This window comes from Myotis nattereri (assembly GCF_964212035.1).
Source record: "Myotis nattereri genome assembly, chromosome: 2".
Taxonomy (NCBI): Eukaryota; Metazoa; Chordata; class Mammalia; order Chiroptera; family Vespertilionidae; genus Myotis; species Myotis nattereri.
In genome coordinates, this window is record NC_138076.1 from 161,018,297 (window position 1) to 161,029,465 (window position 11,169).

The 11,169-nt window shown below is 59.1% G+C and overlaps 2 protein-coding genes across 3 annotated transcripts; one reads left to right on the top strand and one right to left on the bottom strand.

The window, feature by feature from the left end:
• The first annotated feature begins 1,176 nt into the window (after nt 1-1,176).
• On the top strand, nt 1,177-5,043 carry CD63 (CD63 molecule). 2 transcript variants are annotated; one of them, XM_081084954.1, is made up of 8 exons: nt 1,177-1,276; nt 2,465-2,541; nt 3,292-3,477; nt 3,651-3,725; nt 3,813-3,908; nt 4,016-4,156; nt 4,633-4,716; nt 4,893-5,043. In XM_081084954.1, the coding sequence occupies exons 2-8, from the start codon at nt 2,476-2,478 to the stop codon at nt 4,956-4,958; spliced, it is 714 nt and encodes a 237-aa protein (XP_080941080.1). In that variant the 5' UTR covers nt 1,177-1,276; nt 2,465-2,475; the 3' UTR covers nt 4,959-5,043. The 2 variants fall into 2 exon arrangements, with proteins under 2 accessions (XP_080941080.1, XP_080941079.1); XM_081084953.1 differs by lacking the exon at nt 1,177-1,276 and adding an exon at nt 1,876-1,940.
• Nucleotides 5,044-5,943: 900 nt separating this feature from the next.
• On the bottom strand, nt 5,944-10,261 carry RDH5 (retinol dehydrogenase 5). The gene is made up of 4 exons (XM_081084433.1): nt 9,567-10,261; nt 9,137-9,395; nt 6,552-6,715; nt 5,944-6,268 (listed from the first exon to the last, which is right to left on the bottom strand). The coding sequence occupies exons 1-4, from the start codon at nt 9,874-9,876 to the stop codon at nt 6,045-6,047; spliced, it is 957 nt and encodes a 318-aa protein (XP_080940559.1). The 5' UTR covers nt 9,877-10,261; the 3' UTR covers nt 5,944-6,044.
• Nucleotides 10,262-11,169: the final 908 nt, after the last annotated feature.

Consider the following 11,169-nt stretch of genomic DNA (forward strand, 5'->3'; position numbering starts at 1 on the left):
TTTCATCCAGATACACTTGTGAATCTTTGTTCTCAGTGATGAATTTTGTTAAGTCTCGTAATAGGAGTAGCCTGACGGATGAAAGTAGTAGCTCGTGCATATCTCTGAAGGTCACAAAATATAAACCTGATGTAAAACCTCTGTCATCAGTGATGCAGCAGCAAAAGTCCCACTGATAATATCAAGCGGAGTCATAAAGTTTTCTGTCGGACTATCAGTGTACATGTATACATTAAAAAATAAATATATTTTTCATCATCATATACTGTGTTTTTGTCGCTCGAATGAATTTTATTATTTCTTCAAGGTTCTTCACATACGAACCCCTTAAGAGATATCAAGTAGGCGTAACATTTCTCAAAAAATTAGGGTTGGCACGCACTCACAAAAAGGTTGCCCACCCCTGGTCTAAAGCTTCTTAATCTTGACTTCAGGCCCTTTCCTCCGTGCACCTCTCGCCACATCCATCCTGCGGCCTTCGGGCCCCCATCCCAACCTGCCATGGAGTCAGTCCTTGTTTCCACTTGGCCTTCCTGGTCCCTGGAACGGAGAGCGCGCTCCGGCCTGAAGTCCCTTTGGAGAGCACCGCGCCCCCCCACCCCCCTCTGGGGAGTCCTTTCCTGCTCTCCCCTCTCCCGGCCCAGGCAGCACCGTCCTTCCCTCCGGGCCTCTCATCGCCACCAGCGGTTCCGCCCGTTCCGTGCGGGCCGGTTCCGCCTGCTGGCGGAGGGCAGGGCGGCTGTCTCCCCGCCTCGCTGCCCCCACGCCCGTGCCCAGCACCTGCTTGGCATCTACCGGCGGCACAACACGGAACCACCACCTGGACCCTCCTGTCTCAGCATCTCCGCCCTCCACGCCGGTCCGCGGTGGTCCCCGGAGGAAGGTCCAGGGCGGGCTTGGCGTGTCCTGCGGAGGTGGTGATCCCGGGGCCGGATCCCGGACCCCGGAGCCCGGAGCCCGGAGCCCAGCCTCCTCCCCTCCGCTCCGGTCTCTCTCCTTCTCGGCGAACGCGCACCAGGACGCAGGCAGCGCTGCCGGAGCCCGGAGCCCGAGCCGGGGGCCGAGGGCGGGGCCGGGGGCGTGGCCACCAACTGGCCGGCTCCGGCCTCGGCCTGTTCCCACCGCTCCTTCCGGGACCCGCGGGCGGACGGGGAGGGAGGGGAAGGGGAAGGGGGAGGGGTGGGCGGGGGGGAGGGGTGCAGCCTGGGCCGCCGCCTCGCCGTCTAGTCGCGCCCGTGGCGAGAAGGGCTGTCGGCCGGAGGCGCGGAAACCCGGGGTCTGTGCGGCGCCTGCCTCGTGTCCATCCGGCCGCGAAGGGCTGAGCGGGAGCGGGGGGCACTTCCCGGGGTGGCGGCGCTGCTGTGCGGCTGGTCGAGGGCTTCCTCCCCCAGCCCCCGCTCAGAGTCTTGAGCACCGAGAGGGACTGGCGAGGGGGCAGGGGCTCCCCCCAGGATGCGGGGGCTCCCTCCAAGGATGCGGGGGCTCCCCCCCAGGGTGCGGGCCGGGGCTCTGGGGGTTTATTCTGGCCCCACCCGATCCCCGGAGCCAACAGCACTGCCCTCGGGGTGCAGAGTGGAGCCGTCGGAGGGAGTGGGCTCCGTCCGCTCTCCCAGCCCCGGCGGCACGGGCGGGGGCGCAGAGGGGCCCTGGGCGCCCCGGGTCCTGCCCGGCGCCCTCCCTTGGCCGGGGGTGGGCGCTGACCTGGGGGTCCACGTGGCCCCGACCGCGCGGGGCCGGCCTCCCCCGCCGGTGACTCAGGCCGCAGCTGGCGGTCCCCGCGTCACATGAGGGAGCCCGCGGGCGGGGGGAGGGGGCCGGGCGGCGGGCGGGGGGAGGGGGCCGGGCGGCGGGCGGGGCGGGGCCGGCGGCGGGCGGGGCACGGGGGCCGCCAGAGAGCCCAGCGCGGCGGCGGGAGCGGAGCGCGCAGCCTCGGGACCCAGGTGAGGCGGCCGGGCTCGGGCCGGGGTCGCTGGCAGCCCCGCTCCGGCTCCGCCCGGCCCCCGAGACCCGCCGCGCCCCGGCCGCTCCGCGGCCTCGCAACTTTGCAACTTGCGGGAAGTTCCCGCGGCCGCGTTCTCTGCGGGTCGGAGCGCAGGGAAGGGGCGGGCGGGCGGGGGCCGGGGGCCGGGGCCGTTCTCGGAGCCGGTCTGGCGGGGACGGGCGTCTAAAGCCCGGGGCTGGCGGCGGCTCCCCCTGCCCGCGCCCTCGGGTCTGTCCCGGGCGCCCCGCGCGCGGCCCCCCGGGCGGAGAGGAGGGGCCCGGAGACGTGGATGTGCCCGCGGCGCCCCGGGCGGAGAGGAGGGGCGGGGAGACGTGGGTCTGTCCCGGGCGCCCCGCGCGCGGCCCCTCGGGCGGAGAGGAGGGGCCGGGAGACGTGGAGGGGGCCGCGCCGGGAAGGCCTCGAGGGCGGCCGGAGCCCGGAAACCCGGCCCCGCGCCCCGTCTGATGCCCCTGCCCTGCCCAGGCCCGGCAGCCATGGCGGTGGAAGGAGGCATGCGATGTGTCAAGATCCTGCACTACGTCCTCCTGCTGGCCTTCTTCGTGAGTCGCGGGGGTGCCGGGGCGCTGGCGGGGCGCGGGGCCGGGAATGGAGGCAGCTGGAGACCAGATGTGGGAGGAGAGCCCGGCGGCTGTCGGCAGCGCGGCCACCCCTCCGCCGCCGTCAGGGGCCCCCGAGGCGGGTGCGGGTGGGAACGGGCGCCCCCGCCCCTCCTGGCCCTTCCTGTCGGGTGACCCAACCTTGTGACAGGGTTAGTGGGGCAACCGGCCAACGGCTGATGCTATCGCTGCCGTGGGCACTGTTTGTCCAGGGAGGGGCCCCCCAGTCTCCTTTTAAAATTTTTATTGATTTTAAGAGAGAGGAAGGGAGAGAGACATCGATTTGTTCCACTTATTTGTGCTTTCACTGGCCGATTCCTGCCTGTGCTCTGATGGGATCAGACTGCGGTGTTGGGGTCCTGGGAGGACCAGGGCCCGGGGCGCCGCTCACCCCTTCCCGGCTGCACAGCTGATGGGAAGGGCTGGGCGTGGCTAGAGAGAGGGCGGCTCTCGGAGGCCCGGGCCGAGCGAACACTACTCTGGGTCAGGAATGTGTGCCCCGGGGTTAAAGCTTCCTGGGAACTTCCCTTCTCTTTCTGCAGTCGGTCAGACTGTGGGTGACGATGGGTCATCCTCCCCCACAGCCGTTTTCTGGGGGTGAGGATGGGGTTAAGGCTGACTGACTCCTGGGTGCGCCCGCTGCCCTCCAGGTGGGTGTGGGTCTGGCCTGACCCCGACCTGCTTTCTTCGCAGGCCTGTGCAGTGGGACTGATGGCTGTGGGCATAGGGGCCCTGTTCATCTTCAATCAGACAGTCAGCCAGGGGACCGCCAGCTCCGTGCTGCCTGTGGTCATCATTGCAGTGGGTGCCTTCCTCTTCCTGGTGGCCATTGTGGGCTGCTGTGGGGCCTGCCAGGAGAGCTACTGCCTTATGTTGACGGTGAGTGGCCAGTGGGCCGGGGCGTGTGTGGACTTCTGGAAGGTCACCTCTGGGGGGGCTCAGGCGGTGGGTGGGCGCGGAAAGGCTTTGGGAACGTTCCAGACACTGGCCGGGCCACAGCAGGCCCCTCTCACCCGGACTCCAAACCTGACTCCTGTCCTTGGTGCCTGCAGTTTGTCATCTTCCTGTCTCTTATTGTGCTGGTGGAGGTGGCCACCGCCATTGCTGGCTATGTGCTCCGAGACAAGGTAAGCGAGGAATAAGGGGAGAGCCTTCCCTCAGAGGCTCTGCTGCCCAGGTACCCTGCATTCTGACCTCAACTTCCCTACTCCCAGGTGAGGTCAGAATTTAATAAGGACTTCCGGCAGCAGATGAAGAATTATCCCAAACAGAACCAGACTGATCTTTTCCTGGACGAGATGCAGAAAAAAGTGAGTGGGGTTGCTGGGATCAGGGGTAATGGAGGAAGAGGCTCTCATCTTCATATTGAAGGTGGAGGTTCACCTAACAGCCTCCCCGTATCTCTCTTCTCCCCCAGTTCAAGTGCTGCGGGGCGGCTAACTACACAGATTGGGAGACGGTCCCTCTTGAGCCCAAGGACCGTGTCCCTGACTCCTGCTGCATCAACGTCACTGCGGGTTGCGGGGTTAATTTCAAGGTGAAGGACATCCATACTGAGGTAGGGACAAGGCTGAGATGAGATAGCAGGGCACTTGGGAAACCTGGGAAATGTTTCAAGAGACGAGAGGAACCAGGGATGGAGGTGAGAGGGTTGGGGCTCCGAGAAGTTGGGGATCAGGAATGGGGAGGGGATCTGGGAATGCTAGGGGTGGGGAGAAAGGTATAGAGCAGCAGTTCTCAACCTGTGGGTCGCGACCCCTTTGGGGGTCGAATGACCCTTTTACAGGGGTTGCCTAAGACCATTGGAAAACATATATAATTACATATTGTTTTTGTGATTAATCACTATGCTTTATGTTCAATTTGTAACAATGAAATTGGGGGTCACCACAACATGAGGAACTGTATTAAAGGGTCGCGGCATTAGGAAGGTTGAGAACCACTGGTACAGAGGGTGGTGAAGAGACATGGACACACGGGAGGTGGGAGGGAGGTTTTTGATGGTGTCCTCACCCTGTTTGTCTCTACCCTCAGGGCTGTGTGGAGAAGATTGGGGCCTGGCTGAGGAGCAACGTGCTGGTGGTGGCTGCGGCAGCCCTGGGCATTGCCTTTGTGGAGGTGAGAGGCCCCCTTGGGACTCATTCCAGGGCACCTGGAGAGTAGGGGCAGCGGGCAGGAGGTGCTCATCTGGGGAGGGAAGCCCTGTGTGTGTTTGGGGCTCTTGGGTGGTTGAGGGTACCTTGCCTTTCTGACTCCTCTCACTAACCTCCCCCCTCCCCCATCTTTCTTTCTAGGTCCTGGGAATTGTCTTTGCCTGCTGCCTTGTGAAGAGTATCCAAAGTGGCTATGAAGTGATGTAGGGACTCTGGTCTCTTTAGCCCCTCATCTAGGAGAGAGGGGTAATATGCTCCACATTTTTCAATTAAACTGATTATTTTTTCAGACCAAAAAGACTGTTTGAGTGATACTTTATCCCTTTTCTCTCCTCATCCATGCTCCTGTACTCCGGGCCTGCGTTCTGTTTGCACCTCCAGGAAGGAAGGCCTGTTTTGGGGGGTGTCTGGGAATGGTTGGCTGGGCTGGCTGGGGAAGCGGGATTGGGCGGAGGCTGTGGCCCACTGCCCTCCCCATCTCCTAGTGTGCTGCTAGGCTCAGTACTGCAGTTAAACCCACAAAGGTCCTACCTGGGAGAGGCCCGCCATGACATCTACCACGGACATCTCCTTGGCCTTCTGTCCAACTCGGGGCCCAGCAACTCCCTCCCAGCCCAGGGGCCTGGCTCCTTTCAGGGTGGTGATGAGTTGTGTGGCCAGTGTCATCCTACTCACTTAATAATTTAAGTGAGTACTACCTTTTTTCAAGCCTAGACGTGACCCCTCCATACTTCTTTCCCTTGCCCCCCAAGAAAAATATATGAGGGCCATTCCCAAACGCTGCATTGCATTTCTAGTATCACTCCATGTAGAAAAGAGAGACGTCCAATAGCGCCCTCCAGTGGCCACTTAGGTGCAGCGTTAAAGACCAGCTAGAGACGCAGCCCTCTTGCGCCCTCCAGTGGGTGTTAGTTATTTTGCAGGCACTGACAGCACTTAACGGAGCACCTTCGTTTCTGCTCATCTACTTTTTTTTATATATATATATTTTATTGATTTTTTACAGAGAGGAAGGGAGAGGGATAGAGAGTTAGAAACATCAATCAGCTGCCTCCTGCACACCCTCTACTGGGGATGTGCCCGCAACCAAGGTACGTGCCCTTGACTGGAATCGAACCTGGGACCCTTGAGTCCGCAGGCTGACACTCTATCCACTGAACCAAACCGCTTAGGGCTGCTCATCTACTTTTTTAAAAACACATTTATTGAGTGCCTATTTTGTGCCAGTAGCAGGGTGGGGACAGGAATGAAGTTCTTGCATTTGAAGAACAATCTCTTCCTGGAAGGCTGGGTTCAGGAGACTGCCTGGGCAGGCTTGGGAAGGACCCAGGTGAGCACAGCATCCACCAGGCTGGCTGGCAGGTAGGAGGCTGGCAGCCAGAGCAGCTTGGCGTCCCAGCCTGGGCTGTAGCGGGTTCTGGGGTGGCAAGCAGTCAAGGCATGCTCCAGGCACCTGCTCACCTTGGTCAGGTCCGGATCACAGATGAGGTTCATGACATGCTGCTGCACTTCCAGGTCTGCAGCCCAGTGGGTGGTTGGAATCAGTGTCCCTGTCCCACTGCAGCCCATCTCGGGCCCTCTTCTGGGTCCTGGGGCTTGTTGCCCAGCAGAGGTGAGAGGGATCCTTAATCCCGTCCCCAGTTAGGGGAATGGGCAGGCTCCACATGGCCTGGGTGTCCTAAAGCACCCCAGTCACCCTCACCCACTCCCTGACTGCCCTTCCTACTTCCTCCCGGTAGGTTGGTGCAGGGCTGACCTTTCTGGCACTTTCATTCCCCCTGTATGGGCCCAGCTACTCACACTTGGTAAGGAAGGCATCCCCATAGTGTGCCTGTGTGGCTGGAGGCAGCCGTGCCCAGCAGGCCTGCAGGGCGTTCTCCAAACTCTCCAGGTTTGTCACAGAGGTTCGGAAAAAGCCAGGCTCCACGATGGAGACTCGTACTCCAAAAGGAGCCACATCCCGCCTGGAGTGGGGTAGAGGGAAGTTTTTGGGTTCTTGCCCTAATAGGGAGGGGATGTTCAGGGACACGGGTGGGAGACTGTGATGGGAAAGTTATTAAACCAGGGACAGGGGTCCTAAGGGATACGCTGCTGCCCTGGGATGAGGGGCCAGTGGACAGAGGGAGGGAGGGAGGTTTTTTCCCTGTGTATTCTCTTCTACAACCTAGAGCAGGGGTTGGGTCTAGATAGTAAATACTTTCTGGAATGCAGGACTAAATATTATGTAGGTACTTATATAATCATTTAAAAATGTAAAAACCTTTATTGGCTTGTAGGCAGCTGGTCAGATCTGGCCTGAGAACCACGGTTTGCCAACTCCAGCCCTAGGAGAACCCCATTCCCTAGCTCCCAAAACACAGGGTGGAGTCCTGAGTGCTGGGTAGGGAGGTGTAGACTAGTATTTGCTGGGAGGAAAGTGGGGATACATCCAACCACCCCGGCACAGATGCAGAAGTCCAAGTATAAAGTATGTGTTTCATGATGCCAACTGGAAAATTAAAAGATAGATGGATAGGGACAAAAGTAGAACCTGGTCGGTGTGGCTCAGTGGTTGAGTGTTGACCCATGAGTCAAGAGGTCCCTGGTTTGACTCCCAGTCAGGGCACATGCCAGTGGGGGGGAGAAGGGTCGTGTGGGAGGCAGCCAATCAATGTCTCTCTCATCGATGTTTCTATCTCTCTGTCCCTCTCCCTTCCTCTCTGTAAAATACACATTTTTTTAAAAAAGTCGATATTGAGCCCTGACCTGTTTGGCTCAGTGGATAGAGCCTCGGCCTGAGGACTCAAGGGTCCCAGGTTCGATTCCGGTCAAGGGCATGTGCCTTGGCTGCGGGCACGTGCCCAGTGGGGAGTGTGCAGGAGGCAGCTGATCAATGTTTCTCTCTCATCGATGTTTCTAACTCTCTATCCCTCTTCCTTCCTCTCTGTAAAAAATCAATAAAATATGTATATTAAAAAAAAAAAGCCGATATTGAAATTACATGCTGAGTGATGGTGACAAAGGCAGGTTTCCTTCAGAAGGTGGGTTTGGCTTGGGGGACTTGTACTTCTGCTCAGAATCCAGGCCTAGCCCTGGCCAGTGGTGGGAGCACTGTCCTGTGCGCTAACAGGTTGCTGGTTTGATTCCCACTCAGCACATGCCTGGGTTGTGGGCTCAACCCTGGGTAGGGAGTGTGCAGGAGGCAGTCGATTGATAGATGTTTCGCTCTCACATCAATGTCTCTCCTTTCCTCTCTCTCTAAAAATATAAAAAAATCTTAAACTTCAGGCCCTGCTCCCATGTCGTTCTTGTCAAGTCTTCACTGTGCTCTCATGGGACTTTGAACATTACCATCTAAAGATGAGGGGCAGGAGAACAGAATGACCAGGCTCAGTGGGTGAGCACAGTTCCAGCGGTCTTGGGTAAGTTATGTTACTCTATGGGTATTAATACCTACCATGAGAATTAATAAGAAAACATGTAAAGGTACTAGCTCATCTCTTTATATAAAAGCCTAATATGCTAAGTGTCAGATGAATTGGTAGGACCAATCGACCGGTCGTTATGATGTGCACTGACCACCAGAGGGCAGATGCTCTGACTGGTAGGTTAGCTTGCTACTGGGGTCTGGCCAATTAGGACTGGGCAAGACAGGCCAGACATGCCCTGGACCCCCCCCCCCCCCCCCCCGCAGTCCCTCCCCAACTGGCCAACTTCCCACGGTCCCTTCCTGGCCGGCTGGCCCCCATCGGCCCCAATCAGGACTGGGCAAGATGGCCCTGATCAGTCCCAATCGCCAGCCAGGCCAAGAGACCCCACCTGTGCACTAGGCCTCTAGTTATTAATAATACTAATAATGATAGCAGGCTTTTGGAGGTATTTTCTTTTTTGTTAATCCTCACCTGAGGATATTTTTCCATTGATTTTCAGAGAGTGGAAAGGAGAGGGAGAGACAGAGAGAATCATCAATGTAAGATACATCGATTGGTTGCCTCCTGCATGAACCCTAACCAGGGCCGGGGAACCTGCAACCAAGGCATGTGCCCTTGACTGGAATTGGACCTGGGACCCTTCAGTCCACGGGCCCACGCTCTATCCACTGAGCCAACCAGCTAGGGCTTGGGACATTTTCTATGTGCCAGGTACTGTTGGCTTTACATGTATCTCATTTCACTCCCAACACCCATGACATCGGTCTTCTCATCCTGATCTAACAGATGAGGAATAAACTGGGATAAGAAAATTAACCTATTACAGTCACAAAACTCACATGAGAGGCTGGGCTATGAAGCTGAGCCCTAGACTATCTCCTTTGAAGTATTCCATTACATGTTTTAGTAGTCTTTGCAGGGCAGACACTAATTCTTTTTTCAGTGGGCTGGGAGCCTGGGGCCCTGCCACCTCACCTCAGACTGTCTGAGAAGGCCTCCAGGCCAAACTTGGAGACACAGTAGCCCCCACCATTGGCTGCCAGGCGACCCAGGACGCTGGTGATGTTGATCACCCGGCCCCGGGCCCGTTGCAGTAAAGGTAGCAGGGCAAGGGTGACCCCGATGGGACCCAGTGTGTTCACATTCAGCACCCGGTGGAAGTCATCCCTGGTCAGCCATGGTGTGGGCCCAATGATACCAGCTACACCGGCATTATTCACCAGACCGAAAAGCCCTGTAAAGGGGGAGGGGGGCGGGGGGAGTCACGGAGGGTAGGGCAGGCATTCCAAGGCCCTCCTTCCTGGGCGGCCTGAGCACTGCTCCTTCCCCTCACAGTCCCCCTGGTTCCCACTGCCCGTGTGAGTGAACCCCTACACCATGTTCCCAGCGGCTCAGCCAGACTCACCTATTTCCCCAACATATGTTTCCACCCATTTGGCTGCCCGCTGGACGCTCTGGGGGTCGGTGACGTCCAGCAGGGTGGTGTGGAGGCGGGAGGAGGCAGCCCGCTGCAGGTCCTCTGCCCCCGAGGGGGTCAGGCAGCTGGCCAGGACTCGGAAGCCTCTCTGGTCCAGCCTCAGTGCCAGGAGCCGCCCGAAGCCAGAATCACAGCCGGTGATGAAGACGAAGGCATTGCTGGGGGGCAGGCTCTGCCGGTCTCTGAGCAGCCACAGTGCTGCCCAGAGTAAGACTCCCAGCAGCACAGGCAGCCACATGGCCGGAGCCCACGTGATCTGCAGGTGGCAGCCGGGCTGGGCAGGAGAACACGTGCGGTTTACTCTGACCCTCGAGCCCTTGCCCCTAATAGCCTCCCTAGCTGGGAGTCTCTGGTCTCAGCATCTGCTTGGCAGATAAATGGCAAATTGTGCCTCCTCTAGGCAAAGCCAGGATCTGGGCAGCCCCTATGCTTGTGGGTAACAATGAAAACCAGATAAGCCCCTTCCGAGGGCAGCCGGCCGCGTGGGAGCAGCAGCTCTCATTTGCTGTCCCCTTTTCTCTCCTGCTGAACCAGGGACACCTGAACTCTCTAAATTAAGCCGGGCCTTGTTTTAGGAAACACACACGGGGCAAAGGGCCCTGCACTTCAGTCCGGTGGCCCCTAACTTACTGTGTGATGCTGAGCCTCTGGACCTGTTTTCTCACCTGCCAGGTGGGACCAGCACCCACAGGCCCACTGGGGAGTTGTGCAGGATCAGAAGGGAGAAGTGTGCGTTATCAGCAATGCGATGCCTGGCACGTCCTCCCAGCTCCCCAGCTCCCGCCCTGCTCACCTCCTCGGGGGGGAAAGCTGGCAGGTGCTGCACCAGACGCTTCTTCCTTTGCTCCCAGTCCTCCCGGCTCCCGAACAAGCTACAGCTGAGGCCAAAGTCCACGGCGGGTGGACTGGGTGCCAGAGGTATTAAGTATGTGTGTGTGTGTGTGTGTGTGTGTGTGTGGGGGGGGGAGGGGGGGGTGGAAGGCTGAGGGGCGGAGTCAGGGAAGCGGAAGCCGGTCAGCCGCGGCTTGGCACGGGCCAGGCGTGCCCAGACCCCTTCATGGCTACCTTCTCCAGCCGGGGTTCCTGACCACCTCTGTCGTAGGCTCCCAGGAGCAGGATCTATCAAGTATGACAACTGCCCCTGCCTGTGGGTGACCTCGGACCTGTCATTTCTCCTCCAAAGTGCTCCCATGCCCAAGAGTTAATCTCCCACAAGGTCCAGACTCATGACACGGCTTAGTACCAGGCTGGGAGAGGCCACGGGCACGTGGAGAGGCAGAGCACCAGAGGCGGGACCAGGCCCGCTCCCTGCCTCATTGCTCCCCTGCAGGAAAGGGAAGTCCTAAGTCAGGATGCTTGCCGGCAGGGCCTCTCCTGGGGCCCTCTCTGGAGAGGTGTGGGAAACTCCCGACTTCTGGTCACCCAATGGGCGGGCGCCTGCACCAGGGGCCTGTCCCTTAGGGTCTATGACCCTTCCCCTCCCACCCCCGATGCTCAGCTAGTAGCTCCTTGAAATGTATCACAGAGAAAC

Excerpts from the sequence above, each read along its gene's own strand:
- CD63 (XM_081084954.1), top strand. The coding sequence starts at position 2,476 with ATGGCGGTGGAAGGAGGCATGCGATGTGTCAAGATCCTGCACTACGTC. Across the intron at positions 3,478-3,650 it reads GCTACTGCCTTATGTTGACG|TTTGTCATCTTCCTGTCTCT; the intron begins GTGAGTGGCCAG and ends TGGTGCCTGCAG. Across the intron at positions 3,726-3,812 it reads GCTATGTGCTCCGAGACAAG|GTGAGGTCAGAATTTAATAA; the intron begins GTAAGCGAGGAA and ends CCCTACTCCCAG.
- RDH5 (XM_081084433.1), bottom strand. The coding sequence starts at position 9,876 with ATGTGGCTGCCTGTGCTGCTGGGAGTCTTACTCTGGGCAGCACTGTGG. Across the intron at positions 9,396-9,566 it reads AACATATGTTGGGGAAATAG|GGCTTTTCGGTCTGGTGAAT; the intron begins GTGAGTCTGGCT and ends CCCCCTTTACAG. Across the intron at positions 6,716-9,136 it reads GCCTTCTCAGACAGTCTGAG|GCGGGATGTGGCTCCTTTTG; the intron begins GTGAGGTGGCAG and ends ACCCCACTCCAG.